This window comes from Uloborus diversus, chromosome 6 (assembly GCF_026930045.1).
Source record: "Uloborus diversus isolate 005 chromosome 6, Udiv.v.3.1, whole genome shotgun sequence".
In the NCBI taxonomy this organism is placed as follows: domain Eukaryota; kingdom Metazoa; phylum Arthropoda; class Arachnida; order Araneae; family Uloboridae; genus Uloborus; species Uloborus diversus.
Window position 1 is genome coordinate 66,315,093 of NC_072736.1, and position 17,651 is coordinate 66,332,743.

The following is a 17,651-nucleotide window of genomic DNA, read 5'->3' on the forward strand; positions in this document are numbered from 1 at the left end:
CCATATGTGCATCCACGGAGGAGAAACTGGGGAACCTTCCACTCCCAAAACCTCAAATGTATCTGAAATCATTCAGCACAGAGCACTGAAATACTCTTCTGTTTATACTCATATTGCTACAGTGAAACGTGTCAATAAAACTTAAACTCGAAGAAAGACAGCAGGAGACAATTGCAGCATGACACTTCAATGATGGGTCATGCTTTACGCAAACTTTACTAACAGAAGCGTTTATGAAATTTAAAAAGCTTGCAGTTTCGGATAATGCTGTATTGTTTCAATATTTTATTGTTATTATTTTTTATTTCGTATCATTTGAAAGCTCGTAAAAACAAGACTAACTGGAGTTTGCTCAGTCTAAATGAAATTGAAGCACTTTGAAGTAACTGTTTCTTAAGATACAGAATTGAAAGCTTATTTTGATTTCTCATATGCTTTTGCTTTTTCCTCACAAGTCAAATTGTAAAAGGCGTAAAGTGGACCTAATCATAAAAATAAGATAGGAGTAATGACAGTAATAGGAAGTTTCATTCATGAATTTCAGGTGACATATTAATATTTTAATCAAAGGTTTAATACTCTTATTCCATGTGATGTCTGTAATAGATGCATGAGGCTGTTGACAAGCATGTTGGATATCCAATTTTGTCACATCCTTTAACATGTGTATTTGTATGCCTTATAAACTTTTCTGCACACAGCATGTCATTTGAAATTTTTTCTCTTAAAAATTTACACAAAAAATGGATACAATACACCCTTGATATCTCAAATCTCTCAGGACGGGAAAAACATTTGAGATATCAAGTTTTTGAGTTATCAAGGTTTTAAAAAAATTACACAACTCTCATAATTACACACACATACGCTATATGCACTTATATATAAAAATGCATATAGCGTATATGTAATATGAAACCACTTTGAATTACGATCAATAAAGTAGTCTTCAATATTTTACTAGATTTGAAATTTTATAATTGTCCAAAGTGCACAGGAAGAGATTTTGAAATGAACAACAATTTCAACTTGATTTTTCACCTAAAAATTTAAAAATTCTTATCTTCAACTAGTAGTTCCCCACATTCAAAAAGTTTTCAGCGGCCATTTTGTAGGCGTTAAAAAAGCAGAATGATGAAAATGAGAAACGCATTTTCCGTTTTCGCTTGAAAACCGACTGGCGAAAAATCAACCCTCTTTCCTCAAAGTGGACAACATGTTCGAGAGAAATGCACAAAGATTCGAGAGGGAGGGGGATTACTCTGGGGAAAACACAGCACCCCTTACATACCAACACTCCGCCATTATCTTGCTTCAATCCCCCAATCAAAGTTTCCAAGAAAAAAGATGAAAACTGGTCCCCCCCGGAACTGGTTTTACTACAAAAATTTCCAAAGAAAAACAACAACCGAAACTTGCTTCTGTGCAAAAATTTAGACACATCAAGGGTTTCAAAAAATAAATTTCGAGATAACTATGGAAAATACATAGGGTTTTTTACAGAAAATGCAGGGGGAAAATGTTTTTCAAGGCATCAAGGGTTTCGAGATAAGGAGGTTCGAGATATCAAGGTTCGACTGTACTTGATTTTTTTTGTTTCTAAATTATATAATTTTTAGACTTTAGGCCTCATAAGAAGTCAAAAAACTTATTTCCTCTTCATTCATCATGTTTTTCAGCAGTCTTCACCCAATTGTATGCATGCTTAGAATGTAAACAGAGTCGTCGAGAGTGCATCCAGCTCAAAATAAAAGAGGGGGGTGGGGAATAACCACCCTTTTCTGATCAGAAACAGGGTAAAAATGCATTTGTGTATGTGTTTTGCTGTTTTATCCAGTGAAATGCATAGAATTGCCCTTCACCCCCCCCCCCCCACCGGAAAATTCTGATGAGCCTGGGGGGGACACTTTTCTAAATTTAAACTATATGTGTGCTATAACATTTTTAGAGCTTTTTTGGGGGGAATTAGTAGAAAATGGTTGCGAATTTTGCACTGTATTACCTTACATTTCCTTTATAGTGTTACATAACTAAACACCTATAGATTTCCCTTTTCAATGAGCTTCAAAGGAAGAAATAAAGTAAAATCCAGACTATCTGCAATCATTCATTTTCAAAACAACATTTTTTTCCAACAATGATTAATTGATAAAAGATAAATGCATGCATTTTAACTTAGCAAATGAAAAATCTATTTTTAGATATTCAGATTTCCTTCTTTCTCTCTGACCCTCCTCCAATGACATCCAAGTTATTTTGAGCCTATTAAGTTCAGAAAACTTAAAGTGGGTGGAATCAAATTAAACCTTTTATAGACATTCAGGGGTACTATATGTGCTCAGGCTTCATGGAAAAAAAAAGGTCCTGAAAAAATTAAATTTTTGAATAGCACCCTAAGCGTCATTCCCTCACTAGTAAGGGAATGACAAATTCATTTAGATTGGCTGCTAGTAGTAATGTCTAACTGATTCTCAAACGAGGGTGAGTTACTTAAGATTATTCAGTTTTCAAGCAAGCATTATTTTATTTTTCTGTAAAAGCAGATGTAAGGGAATGATGGATGTAAAAAATCTTATCTGGTTTTATGCTAAAAAATTTCCAACAACTTAAAGATGCAAGTATGCTGATATTTTTTCTTGAGTTTCCAGCAGTAACTTACAAGACTTTTCGCTAAAAGAAAATTATTTCGTTGTGATTCTGGAAATTGACCGTGACTGTCATGAGGGAATGACACTAAGCGCTGGGGACAAACTTGAAAATAATTATGTGAACTAATTTTCTATGAAAAAATTTTGAACTAATTTTTTTAACTTAAATTCTTCAATATTTTAAAATAAAAACGACAAAAATGTGAACTTATTGTTTGCTTAAAAATAATTTGTGCTTACTTTTTACTAACAGTGGGGACAAGTTAGTTAATGACATTTGGGTACTTTTGACTTACTCTTACACTCAAGACATTTAAAATAAAATACAGAAATTTTACTTTTAGTTATCTTGGTTAAACTCTATCCTGAAAAGTATTTAAACCCCTTAAAATATGTATGAGACATAAAACATTCTAAATTATAACAAGGACATGAAAATGATCATTTCTGTGAGAGTAACCCATATGAAACCTGATTTTCAGATCTACGCTACTTACGGATTTTAAGATCAACACTTCTTGCGAGCATAAACCACTTTGACGAGATAAAATAGAGGGAGTGAAGACTTTCATTCGTGAAAGCGAAAATTCCAAGTCATGTGATAGATTTAAAAGCAAAGCATTGGAAAAAATCAGGGGTTTTTTTGCTAGTTTCACGTAAAACGTGTCAACTGTTTGTCTTTGTTGAGTCCTGTGACAAGGGGTCTTTCCCTCCAAGACCATATCCATAATTTATTTTCGGGAGGGGCCCGGTTTCAATTTTCGCACATTGCCCTAACACAAATACATGCACACGTTTTTTGTCTCGTTCTTTTATGCTCCGTGCTGTTTTAATTCTTATAACAAATTCCTTACTATTTTTTTTTCACCTTGTAGTGGGAAGAGTAACAGGAAAGTGGACCTTTAAATGGGATGTAGAATATCCACAATTTCATGGGTTCTGGTTGCTTTCAAATGTACTGCAAAAACTCGAGAATCATGTTTTTTTCCTTTTTTTTACGCAGGATGTATCAAGGAGCTGAATTAGGCACATCTTGGTAATCACACTAGCCTAATCAAAGACTAGGGGCCCGACACTTGGGGATTCCCAAAATCAGCATAGTATAAGTTTTGTAAGAGTTTTTTTGGGGGGGGGGGAGGAGTCTACCAAACTGAGAAGGGGCCTGCCTTGGTCCTGGATATCCCTGAATTGAGAAAGAGAGCAGGAAATCCTAACAAGTGTCTAAATTTCAAGTATGCTTTGCAGCTAATGAGAACTAGAATTGCTTATTCTGTATTTCTTCAAATTTTCACTCGCTTAATTGTTACACAATTAAGAATTAAAAAAAACTTTATTATTTTCCTTTCTGAAATAAGAAAGTAAAAAAAAAACTTTCCTCTGTTTTAAGTTACAAAACATTCCGGGGGGGGGGGGGGGTCGAGGCCCCCCCTCCTGGATACAGCCCTGTTTTCCTCAGCTTTTGCTAAGCAGAGGATTGAATTTGCTCCCTTAATTTACTAATTCCTGCTCTAAGGTGTAAACCTGTGACCAGACCAATTTTGTATATGTAAAAATTCCTCTACCTTCCACTAGGAGGTTTTGGTTTGACCTAGCTTGGATCTGTTTGCATGATTTGCCCACATATGTCTGTAATTCGTTTGCAATAAAAAGCAATCCTAGTTTAGCTTTTACATACACTGTTGTCGTTTTAGCTATAGTTTGAATGTATGCAAGAGTTATTGATATTTTTAGACTACTGCATACACTAGTACAGCTTTTTACCTATTTTGCGGAGTATCCGCCAAATTCGTCGATCTGCGTTCACGGTGCCACCCCATTCCGTGGATAATCGGGTGAAATTCAAAGACAAAGTAACTAGAACGGAACTCGTTGATAAATTTAGAATTTGAAGCAACTGCAAATTACCCAACTGTTTGAAAATTTATTTTTCTTGGTTTTATTTTAAACATCTTTTATTTGAAAGAGGAGCCAAAAGGAATTCTACGCTTCCTTGCCAAACTCTGGTTACGACCATGCACAAAACTCAGTGAGATTATTTCTGTTTTATAAATTGAAATACCTCATCAAATTTCACGCTATTCAGCTCTTTATTTTATGCAATTAACATCACATTGAGTCAGTGTATTAATATTAGCTTGAATTGATTTATTCCTCATAGTTTTTATCACAGATTTCAGCGTATTTGTTTTCTTCTGCAAATGCAAGAAATAATTCGAAATGTGAAAATATGTAGCAATAAATTCAGTTCTACATTACCAACCTCCTTTTTTTAAGGAAAAAACAGTTGTCACTTCAGAGAAGTTTCACTGTATATTGCATGGATTTTAAATCATATAAAATGATGTTGACAGTTTAATTTTAAGCCAATATGTGTGGAATTTAAAATTAAGTAATTAATTCAAAATTACTTTTATATTGAATTGTGTCCATGTTTTTCCCTCAACTAATGCTATTTAGCTAAAGTATTTTATTAGAACAGAGAAAATCTAGGTCCAAAATATTTACTCCAATTTTATGTTACATATTTTTCTTTCTTAAACAAAGTGGTATAGAAATTATATTTTATATTGCCCCCCCCCCTCCCCTTTTTTAATGAAATCAATAAGAATAGAGCTGCTGGTAAGTTGATTCTAACACTCATATAAAAAATGATGAACTTTAAAAAAAGGAATATGAGACAATCAATGTATGAAAATTAAGAACAAACAAAGAATAAACATATAATACAGATTTTATTACGTATCAATATTTACACTTTCTTTAACAACTTTAACAGTATCTCTGCCCCTTTGTAATTTTTTTTAGCTAAGTACTTCTTACACCCTGTCAGTTCTTCCTTTACTTTCTCAACAACTTCTGGTATTTCAGTTTCTAAGAGACTGGGAAACAAATTTAAAAATAAATACATGTTCATTTTCTACATTACATAGAACTTTTTATAAAACATTACAAATAAATCCTACTTTATAAAACAGCTAAAGAAATAATTTATAAGAAAAACTACAAAAAAAAGGAGCAATTGATGCACTTACACTGATCTAAGTTAAAATTCATAAATTGCAAGTTTTTATGAACAGGTTTCTTTTCCCCCAATGTTCAAATGATATAGAAAAAAGTATTGGATTAGTAAAACTTTTTAAATTTTCACGGATTTACACGTTTTGAAGGAGCAAATTCAGAATAATTCTTTTTGCAGTAAAATGTAAAGGGTAAACAAAATTTGGTTACAGACATGAATCTTGTGAAAACTGGTGCTGATCATTTTTGTGGCACTAATCACTCCAAACATTACTCAGAAATAAAATGCTTTACATGTTGTATGACTACTATAGCACAAATAATACAGTTGAACTCTCTTAATACGATCACGTTTAATACGAAATCCCGGCTAAAGCGAACATTTTGTTCGTTAAGTTTGGTTTGTTATCTAATTACATTAAAAATTTCATGTATAATACGTAAATTAAATTGAAAGTCTCAGCTAAGAGGAACAAAAATTTCTGACCTCTTTACTTAAAATGTTCGGGGTTGAATATTGTAATTTTCTTTTTCAGAAAATATTCATCATTTTGTTTAGGTAGTAGAAGTCCCAGTGTGTAAAGAGAAGAAAATATTAAATATTTTATACAGAAAATAAAGCCCGTACATTTGTTTACCTGTGGATAGTGATGTAAAATACCCGGGTATTTATTTTTAGGGGTAAATACCCAGGGTATATACCCGGGTAAATACCCAAAATGGGTAAATACCCGGGTATTTATTTCAAAAATTTATATTCAACTAAAATACTTTTCTGCATACAACCAACAATATACAAAACAATAAATTTTTGCCCAAAAATTGTATTTTGATCACATATTTAAAGAATTATTGTGTGAAACAGCTTAGCAATCTAATATGATATTCACATTAAATGTGTTGGATATGCCTGATCAATGTCGATAGCCAAATTTCAGATATAAAAAGCCATTCTACAAAAAGTAAAAAGATTAACTGGTTACAAAAAAAGCAAACATCAATTTTTTAAGATCCTGGTCTTTTATAACGCAGTAATATGTCCCTGCATGACGAAATATCGCTCAATTTATTATTACTATTTATTTAAGTATATCTTTTGCAGAAATTTCCTCCAAACTTAGTTCAATTGTTCAGGTGTATTCTGTATCACACACACACATATATATATATACACACACACATAATACACATAAACATTTAAAATTTTTAATCTTTTATTTTAGGATCTATGTTTAAAAAAGAAAATAGTCACCTTTTAATACCACCTAAATTTTTTTTGCAAAATGCGCAATTATTAGGGGATTTACCCTGCCTTCGGAAAAACACCCAAAAAAATATTTACCTTCCCACCCTACAGGGGAGCAAATGCAAATGAGCAAGGCAACAGAAAAGAATATTTTGCTTTTTTTTGCTTATTAATGTGAAAACTGTTTCTATATTTTCCATGTTATCACTTAAATATCAATAAAATAAATAACACGATAGTCTTAATAACTTCTCAGTTTATTCTGCCAAACATCCTTCATGCTTCCTTTTTTTTTCATTTTTTGTATGATTGACTAACCTAGATTGTGATTTTGAAATCCTGAAGTTCATAATGAATTGCTTATACTTCTCCAATTATGACATTGAAAAGAAAGATTCTTTGGTTCACCATATGTTTCTTTCATGATTTCATCAAGTCTTTCAATAAAAAAATATTATAAACTGTGTAATACATATATGTATCTATCAGTTTTACCAATTATTTCACATTTAGATTTTTTTAAAAAATCCCATTCACTTCTTTGCAATTCTTGTAAAATACCCAGTTTTTGGGTATTTACCCAGGCCTTGGGTAAATACCCGGGTAAATACCCAAAAAATATTTACCTACCCGCTGGGTATTTACCCGATCCACATCACTACCTGTGGACAATATATTCTGCGGTTGTCGATTATCATTTTTCTTTTTTAACATTTTCCAAACACATTCATTTAATTAACATATTCACATTTATCATAATATTCATTTAATCACATTCATAATTATAAGAAATGAGTGATTAATTTTCTGAATATACTAATAGTTAGATTACAATGTGTGAATTAGTAGTAATGGTTTTTAAATATAGGTAAGCATTTCTTCGTTTTTTAGCAGTATCACTCCTTTATGGTTGTTACGAATAACGGCTAATACGAACAAATTCCTTGATTTTTGACAGTTCATATTAACCGAGTTCAACTGTATAGTGAAATCCTGTTACAAAGAACTTGAAGAAATAGCATTTTTTGCTGTTGTAATGGAATTCAAGCAATGTATTAAAAATTAAATCAAGGCTGAAAATTGATTTCGTTGAAACAGATATTTTGCTGTATTGGTATTTGTTTTATCATGGTTTTACTGTTCAAAGGTTCATAAAAAATATTGTTATGCAGGTAGACTTCAATGCACTCATATGCTTATTAAGTTCTGGAATCTTTCAAACAAAAATTCATAAACAGGAAGACCTCAAATAGGAGCAAATGCTAATTAATTTTGGTATCAATTGCTCTAAGTGGGGTTCGCACAGTTGAACATTTTTCTGGCTGAGTGACTATGGTCATAATCTACTATTATTTTCCAAAGATTTCATCAAATTTTTTTGCAGCATCTTTTTACAATAATGAAAAATGCTATTTTCAAAAGATTTCAAATATGGCAACGCCAATTTGAAGATTTCATGACAAATATTGCGACCCCTTTAAACTACTGAAAAGAAAAGGCCTTATCTGGAAAACCATTTTACTCAAAGAACAAACATTAATCCTTCGTAAGCATTTTTAAAGAAATAAGAGAAAATACCTGACTAAAAGGAAAGCACCTCGATTACATTCAATCCAAGTTTTCAAAACACCAGATGGAACCGTATTGGCCAATACATAACTAAAAGTATCTGTAAAGGAAAGAACCACTGTACTGTATTTTATGAAGGTAGAAAAGCATGATGCATAAATATCATAACAAATATACTTCTAAACATTTAATGCATTCATCCATGCCTGACTCACATGGTCAATCTTATATCTCACATTATTTTATTTCTAATGCCCCTCTGAGATCTGTTCCAGTAAAAACAGACAGGCTAGATTATAATCAAACTTATTTACCACAGATGGCATGAATGTTTAGCAGTTTTCTTGAGTAAACCACATGGTGCATTTTGATTATTAGCCATAGTTTTGTTAGAAATTCTTTGTTATGCACAGTTGTTGGGAGTGAAAAAGGTAATTTTTCCATTTTTATTGCTTTAAATATCATTAAGTATGACAATTTTTATTTGATTTGCTGTTAGTGTATTAAAATTCAAAACAAACGTGTAATCAAAATGTTTACTTTTTTTTGTATAATATTTTAAAAATTACTTTTATCCCACTCCTGCTCCCTAGTTTCACCCACAACTGAAAATGACCCCATAAAATGACATATATACTATACTCGGGTGTCCATTTTCTGTCAAAAAAAAAAGATTATCTATATTTTTACTAAAACAAGCCTCATGTTTTAAGGGGTTAAAAGCAGGCCCGTCAATTGGGTCAATTTTTCCCCTCCAAGACTTCAGAAACAGTGAAATTGGGCATTTTTGTATGTATTTTTTTTTTTTTTTCATATAATATGCATTGAACACAAACCATTTAAAGGAAAATTTAGAAATGATGGACCTGGTTAAAAGAGTACAGTAGTTCAATCAACTAAAAATATTTACTCTACCAACTCTTTGATTGTAATGAAATCTAATCTTTCCAAGTGATATGGAGGAAATTTGACAACATTAAAACAGAAAATATGTTAATACGAAATTTCCATACAGACATCTTTATATTTAATGGCTCTGAAGTACAATATAATGAATAAAACTCACCAGTACTGGTGCAGTCTTTTTCCTTTAACACACTGGCATCATTTAAAATAAGTTGCTTCAGCATAAAATTAGACCCTGAAACCTCTATTATATGTTTGTTTTTGTTATCAGAGTTATATGGCTCAGCAGCTATTTTTGCTATAGAACGGAACGCAGCAGTTCTATCACCTATACATCAAAATAAAATAGGATGCATTATTAGAGCAATTCAAAGCAGCTCGGTTAATAATAAAAGAAACACAAATAAGCCTGCAGCAAAATATCAGAGAACTGAACAAAAAAAAAACATACTCACCAGCAATATGTTTCAAAATAACAGCAGAGAACAGGCAAAATGCATTATCAGTATACAGTGCTGGAATGTTTGAGACAATAAGTTGGATTAAAGGTTCCGAAATTATACTTTTCAGCTCTGAGCTTCGAACAACAGGATTCTTTTTGCTGCAACAAAGTAACACGAATTAATGTTAAAAATTTACGATAAAAATTATTCACTAAACTGAAAAAAAAAAAAAAATAGTTGCCAATTGTGATGATTATGTCATTAATTATTAATTTTCCAGTAGCAAAATATAAAAGTACAGTTGGACTCCCTTAATACAACCATGCTTAAAACAAAATGTACCACATACATTTTTTTTTGATAAATTCGGTATGATATTTAATTACATTACAACTTTAATGCATAATAAGCATTAAATTGAAAAACTTGGCTACCACAAACAAAAATTTTTGACCTCTTCACTGAACATGTTTGTGATTGTATACTGTTACTTTCTTATTTAGAAAATATTCATCATTTGCAAGGTTGTAGAAAGCCCATTGTCTATCAAGGAAAAAATGCTAAATCTTTTGCAGAAAAAAAAAAGCCTGTTGTTTACTTTATTCCTGTTCACATGTGGACATGACAATTTGGCTTCGAATATTTTTTTTTACTGCAGATGACAGCCAGTCCAGCATTGTCATCATTTTCCAATTTTTTCCCCAAAGATATTTTAATTTTGAGAAATAAATAAAATTGTTCTGATTGTACTATTAGATTACAATGCAGGTATTTACAGTAAGAAATAGTAGTAATTAATTTTTTCACATTGGTTAAGCATATCTCTTTTTCACACAGTATCACTTATTCATGGTTGTTCAGGGATGTGCCAACCAAAACTTGCTTTTGGAGCAATCTTGGGAGTAGGAAAATGGTGGATTTGGAGCAGCCTGGAGCAGTAAAATTGCAAATTTGGTGAAGCTTGCAGCAGCAAAAATTTAAATTTTGCATCAATTTAGATCAACTATATATATTTCACCTACAGAAACACGTGTGACATGATAAAATAATAAACTAGTATGTTGTGGCCATCACGAAACTTTCTTCTATATTTTTCCTTTTTCTGATCCCTCCTCATGCTTGACGAGGAAGCAATATTCCTAACAAAAACAAAATTACACATGCAAAAACTTGACGACCATCCCAATGTCTGAATTTTTGTAATAACAAAACAAAGAGCAAAAATTGAAAGTTACTTTAAAAGCCTTACTTCAATTATTTACAAATATTTTATTTATTAACAAACATAAGATGGAAACAGTTAAAAATTTTAAATCATTGAGATAATATTTCCGATCATTTCCATACAATTAAAATCACAAGAAATACGCAGACGACAATCTATTACGATTTATCTTTCTTATTGTTGCATTAATAAAACTATTTTTATTCAAAAAAAAAAAAAAAAAAAAAAAATCAACACCTCTTGGAGCGATTGGAATCAAAATTGAACCAAAGTCTGTTTACGTATGGATTCACATATATTCCAAATTTCAACCAGAACGTAGCATTACTTCTTGAGATAGGGCACTCACAATGGAAAAAAAGAACGAGCGATTGCGCTACCCCCCTTTTAGCTGTTGACACCAAAATAAAATCAGCTCTTATATCCACTAAGGGCTACTTGTCAAAAAAATTTTGTTTGATTCCGTTCGTTATTTCTTGAGATACAGCAGTCACAATTGACGATAAAAAACGTTCTATAACTCAACCCCCGTTTGAGCTATTGACACCAAAATTGAATCAGCACCTGCTCCTGTTAGGGGAAACATATGGACCAAATTTTGTTTGATTCCGCCAGTTACTTCCTGAGGAATAGCAAGCACGCGTAACTCAAAAAACGTCCCATTGCTCCACCCCCCTTGGAGGAATTCGCGCCAAAAACTAATGGGCACAAGTTCACATAGGGGCACATATGTGTACCAAATTTCGGTCAATTTCATGCGGTAGTTTTTGCTGTAGAGCAGCCACAAAAAACTGGTCACACACAGACGTGACACACACACATACACACATACATACACACACACATACATACACACACACAGACAGACAGACATTTTCCAAAAATAGTCGAAATGGACTCAGCACACCTCAAAACGTTCGAATCCGTCAAAATTCGAAATTCGAAAATTTGCACGAATCCAATACTTTCTTTTATATATTAGATATAGAAGAAAGTAAAAAGGATATTAAGGATGCAAAAACAACATAACTACAACTACAAATTGAAGCTTTTTTTTTGTTTTGTTTTTAATTTTGTTTTTCTAATATTTTTCACAAAAGACGAGTTCTGTCCTGCTCTACTCTTTTCTTACACTTCCTTTGATTTAAATTTAGTTCACACATTTGCTTTGTTTAATACATCACTGCTTTAGTGCACATCATTTAAGTTAGAGTGCTTTGATACTTATTTTTAAAATTTGTTTGCTTTCATGTAACATATTCAAAAAGGCTTTTAAAAAAAGCACAAAAGAATGGTTGAATTTAAAAACTTGACCTCAACAGTTACAAATGAGTTTTAAAGAGTTATTAGATTTCTTCTTCTTCTTCTTTTTTTTTTTTTGGTATGTTTAAATTATTCACTTATATATGACATTATTATTATTACTTTTTTTTTTTGGCATATATGTTTATATACTGAACTACTTGATTAACAAATCTGAAGATCAAGCAAAGGCAACATTAAAACCTTTTTTTTAACTGCTTGATATTTAATCATAAAATTAATAATGAAATTACAATGAAAAAAAAATGATTTTGAGAAATGATGTGACAGAAAAGGAATTTTTAAATACACATGAAAAAAATATGAAAAGAAAAAAATAATAAATAAATAAATAAAGATTTTAAGACAGACTACAACTGGAAAAAAATGCCTGAATCTGAGAAACTTGAAATGTCTGCATATTCATTAGCAGAGCATTAGAATTCCCAGATTTTTGCTATGTTAATTGTCTCCAACCAAAATTAGAAATCAATTTTCTGTCCTAAAATCTTAAGAAACCCAAGTTTAAAAACTGGTGAACAATATTAATTTTCACAGATGGCATTCATTTAAATTAATTTGGATGCAACCGGATTAAAATTTTTGAGTGGGCATAGCAAAAAGACCAACTTACAAGTCCTCATCTTCTAAAAACATAGGATAAGAATGGTTGAAAATGATGGTCAATGCAAAATTTTTCAAGTCAATGGAACAAAATTACATAATACATTAAAACGATCGAGTTTTTCAAAAGCAAATGCAATCGAACTTTGAAATGAGCAAAAAATCGGAACTAAATCAAAAAACTCTTAAATACAAGTTGAAAATGCATTAACTTGATAATAATCTACCAAACATGTTAAAGGAACCGCAACATTACATACAAAATCACACTTTTGGGGCAAGTTTGTCTGAATTTGGCACAGAAAAGTCCATTTAGCGGTCTTTTGGAGCAGTTTGGCTCAATTGGCGCAGCTGGCACATCCCTGGTTGTTGCAAAAACGGCTAATAAGAGCAAATTTTTAGATTTTTGACATTTCATATTAACCGAATTAAACTGTAAATGGTAGTGTTAGTTTAAAAAAAAGGATGCAAACACAATAAAACACAAGTATTGGCTAAAAACAAATATGTATCTGATTCAATTTAAAAGTATAATAATTACTAAAACATACAATTAAGAAATAAAATATATTGTCAATGTTTTACGTATTTCTCCCTGCTCGGTTCGATTTGGATAACTAATGGTCCTGAAGTATGAGTCTTTATTTTTATTTTTTTGTATTTGCAATCTATGTTTATTATTACTCACTTATGTAAATTTTTAAACAGTAAAAACATTTTTACATAACATGGCATATGCAACTTTAGTTGGCACTACTCTATGCATAATAATTAGAATCAGTACTATCTTCATCATTGAGATGAGATGATTTAGCTTATTTTTTCCAGGAACATTGAGCCCAGACACTTGGAAAACCCATAGCGCATAGCCATCACAGATCTTATAATTCATAAGACAAAAGCGAGCCATTAGAATAAACAAAAATATACAACAAAAGTATTTCCTTAAATTCAAAGCTACTATACAAAATGATTTTTCCACTGAAAGACCCAACAGATTCCAGTAGCAAAATAATAGGATGTACTTAAAAAACATAAAGCAAAACCATATTTTAAGTACATCCTATTATTTTGAAACAAATTAACTGGCAATTTTCCCGTGAACTATGGTAAAATTACAAGTCTTGCAGCAGGCTGAAACTGCAGGAACAAGTTGCGGAGGGTTATGTTGATAAAACTTTAATCTACTAAATTGTTTTCAAGGTATCTCAGCAGGAAGCGTAAAGTTTGATTCTTTGCACTTTACTTTTCATTAAGATTTTTGAGCCATTACAAAGCACCAACAGCAACCCTACATTTTCCCACAAATCATCTTGAATTCTTTGCAAAATGTATAATAAATTTATAACAAATATTTTTATTCATGTACATGAGAAGCTTACCTGTTTACATTGCCATCACCAGTTTTTAAAATACTAATTATATCTGGATGTATAAAATGTGGATCTCTGGGATTTACAAGATAAATCAGAACTTTTTTTCCATGAATATTTTGAGAAAGTTCAAGCAAATTCTTCACAAGTTCCTGCAATACAATATTGTAAAACACAATAATTATATAAATACACATTTTGTAACATCTAATTTCAGAGATGTCAAGCTGAAAAAGCAAGGCAGCTTTTTTTTTCCTTATTATTTTTAAAATTTCTGTTGTTTATCAGGAAAATGCCTTTTTTTCTCCTTAACATAAGTTCAGAATAAAAATTTAAGATTTTTAAACTCGAAATGAGAAATAACGCTATCTTGTCACAGTGTGCCGTAGTATATAACTAGGACCAAGTTTATATGCAATTGCATATTTTTGTTTCTTTTGATGTTGGTTAGGGTACATATAAATGCATAAAAATGGTAAAGTTATAAAATAAAGCTTTCCACTTGGGTTTGGATTTTATTTTAACTTGAACAAGATTTAAAACAAATATTTTGTTTTTCACAAAGAACAATAAATCAGGTCACCTATGGAAAGCTATCTTGTAATAATGTACAATGACATTTCCAGTGCCCAATAGAACAAGAAAAGAAGAACAATTTTGTAAATAGAACACTTTTATGCTATGGAATTTTGTGAAGTAAGTTTGAAAGCGAACTTTAATTGTGTCTGGCTTGACCTCTGGAATTATTGAACATAAAACTTAATGTTTGTTAAAGTAAATTTAATAGCTGTATAATACTTTAAATTTTAAATCTTCTTGGAAATATTTAGTATTTGTATTAAATCACAAAAGAAGGAAATACTTGAACTTACTTTAATTATGTACTTTCCAAGAGCAACAGTATCATCAACACAATCAAATAAGGCCAGTAAAACCATATGGCCATGTTCTTCAATAGCAATTTTAGGCACAAAAGTAGTCATTGCTTTCATGATAACTTTACGATCCTTCAAAAAAAAAAAAAACATTATGTGAACTACATGAAAAATAACTATATATGTTACTGTGAGGGACCAAAACCTGGTAAATGTTAATATTCAACGGAGAATGTCAAAATTCACATAGAAAAGACATTAAGGGAAGAGTGAATATTTCCAGTGAAGTACCTGTGAATGTTGACACTCCCTAATTTCAGTCTTTCACAGCAACATTTATTTATAATTATGAAAGTAAAAACATCAAAAAGTGGTAATTTAAAATATATAATGCTAAAACAGTAAATGACAATAAGACACTAATTGAAATTGTCGCTTCTAAAATTTTCAAGAGAAAACATATTTTCCTCTGCTCCTCCTCCCCCTTTTGACATAATTGTTTCTTGTTAGCTATATCACTATTACTATTCTTTGTGAAGCAAATTACCAGGCATAAATCAATTACTCTACATAGTAGAGACGTACCGAGTACTCGGTAACTACTCGGTACTCGGCCTACTCGGCCAATTTGCCGAGTACTCGGTACTCGGCCAAATTCTGATCAGATACTCGGCCAATACCGAGTAGTTGCAAAAAATTGAATATTGTCCAAGACAGATACTAAAATTTATAAAAAAAAAAAAAAAAAAAAAGAGCAAGCATTATATTCTGCAATCATTTACAATTAAAATTTATAAGTCAAATTTTAATTTTGAGAATAATGAAGTTTGTAATGCTTCAATGGAATAAATCTTTATTTTAATGTCTTCAAAGTTAATAAAACTTATTTATTAAAAATTAAGCAAAAAAGGTAAGTATAGAAAATATGGAATTTTTATATTAAAAATGGATTTTTGCATCAACCAAAAATTAGTTATAAAAAATATAAAAATATCTTTGCTTAAAAAATAAAAGGAAAACGTTAAAAGTACAGTGCATGAATACTGCAGACACATGTTTTGGCGTTACAAGGAATTCTTTTTTCAATGCACAAAATGGGAGCTCGTGGATTTAAAGACAAAACTCGGATTTTTTTGTCGAATGTCTTTACATTCTTTAGCTCACATGTTATGCACTGAAGAAGACGTTCCTTGTAATGGGGGGGGGGAGGGGGCAGAAACACGTGTCTGCAGCGTTCCTGCACATTTGTTTTATCTGCTTTTAAGAATTATTTATATTTGGCGGACTAGAACTATAATTGAAGCAAAAATACCCGGCGTTGCCTGGGTCAGTATTAAAGACAAAACTCGGATTTTTTTGTCGAATGTCTTTACATTCTTTAGCTCACATGTTATGCACTGAAGAAGACGTTCCTTGTAATGGGGGGGGGAGGGGGCAGAAACACGTGTCTGCAGCGTTCCTGCACATTTGTTTTATCTGCTTTTAAGAATTATTTATATTTGGCGGACTAGAACTATAATTGATTGATATACAGTGAAAACCCTCCAAACGTACACCCCTCAAAGGCAGACACCCTTCTTATGCGGACAATTTTTAATTCCCCAGTTCCAATGCAAATAACATTCTTAAACTCCTGTCCTGCGGACACCTCTCTATTGCGGACAAAAAAAATTGTCCTGTTAGTGTCGGCTTTAGAGGGAGTTTACTGTAATTTGTTTTAATTCCAACTTGATTAATCATACCTTTTATTTATTTTTAATTTTAAAAATAATTTTTTTGTAAAATTTTAGACACAAACAAAATCGTTTATATAATGCGTAATTAAATTTCAGCAGGAATTTAGTTTTAAAAACTATTATATGGACAAGGAGGTCTATACTAATTCCAATAAGTTCAAAATTCATCACATGTGTGTTGGTGGTGGTTCTTAAAACATAATTGTTACTTGGTAACTCGTCCGAGTAGTGAAAGGCCGAGTACTCGGTAACTCGGTACTCGGCCGAGTAGTGAAAGGCCGAGTACTCGGTACTCGGCCAAAGTGCTACTCGGTACGTCTCTACTACATAGTGATCTATTTCTTGAAATACAGAAGTAAGAATTTTTTATGAAATATATTTTTTTGCAAGATAAAAAAGGCTCCTATAATATTTCCTGAAGCAGGGGTCTGTCCAGGATTTTTCACAGGGTCCGTTTTTTGTGAAAAATCAAAAAATTTTGCAAAAAAAAAAATTTTTTTTTTTGTTAAAACGAAATTTTAGAATTTAGAGATGGCACAAACTGCATCAATTAAACTTAAAGTTGAGTGTTTTCCTCTTCTATGACAAGAAAATCATTCTGGATTTTTTTTTGATATTTGGCGGGGGGGGGGGGGGGGCATCGCTCTTTCAAGTATCAATATTTATCTACCATTCTGCATTATGTT

General features: G+C 31.5%; 1 protein-coding gene across 2 annotated transcripts in view; it reads right to left on the minus strand.

The window, feature by feature from the left end:
* Positions 1-5,363: 5,363 nt before the first annotated feature.
* LOC129224349 (pumilio homolog 3-like) overlaps positions 5,364-17,651 on the minus strand; it is a 38,498-nt gene continuing 26,210 nt past the window's right edge. For both annotated transcript variants that reach the window (XM_054858790.1, XM_054858791.1), the window contains exons 11-16: positions 15,227-15,361; positions 14,364-14,506; positions 9,843-9,988; positions 9,548-9,715; positions 8,491-8,581; positions 5,364-5,527 (exon numbers count right to left, since the gene is read on the minus strand). In XM_054858790.1, coding sequence (XP_054714765.1) covers positions 5,398-5,527; positions 8,491-8,581; positions 9,548-9,715; positions 9,843-9,988; positions 14,364-14,506; positions 15,227-15,361 — 813 coding nt within the window. In that variant the 3' untranslated portion in view covers positions 5,364-5,397. The remainder of the gene's footprint in view (positions 5,528-8,490; positions 8,582-9,547; positions 9,716-9,842; positions 9,989-14,363; positions 14,507-15,226; positions 15,362-17,651) is intronic.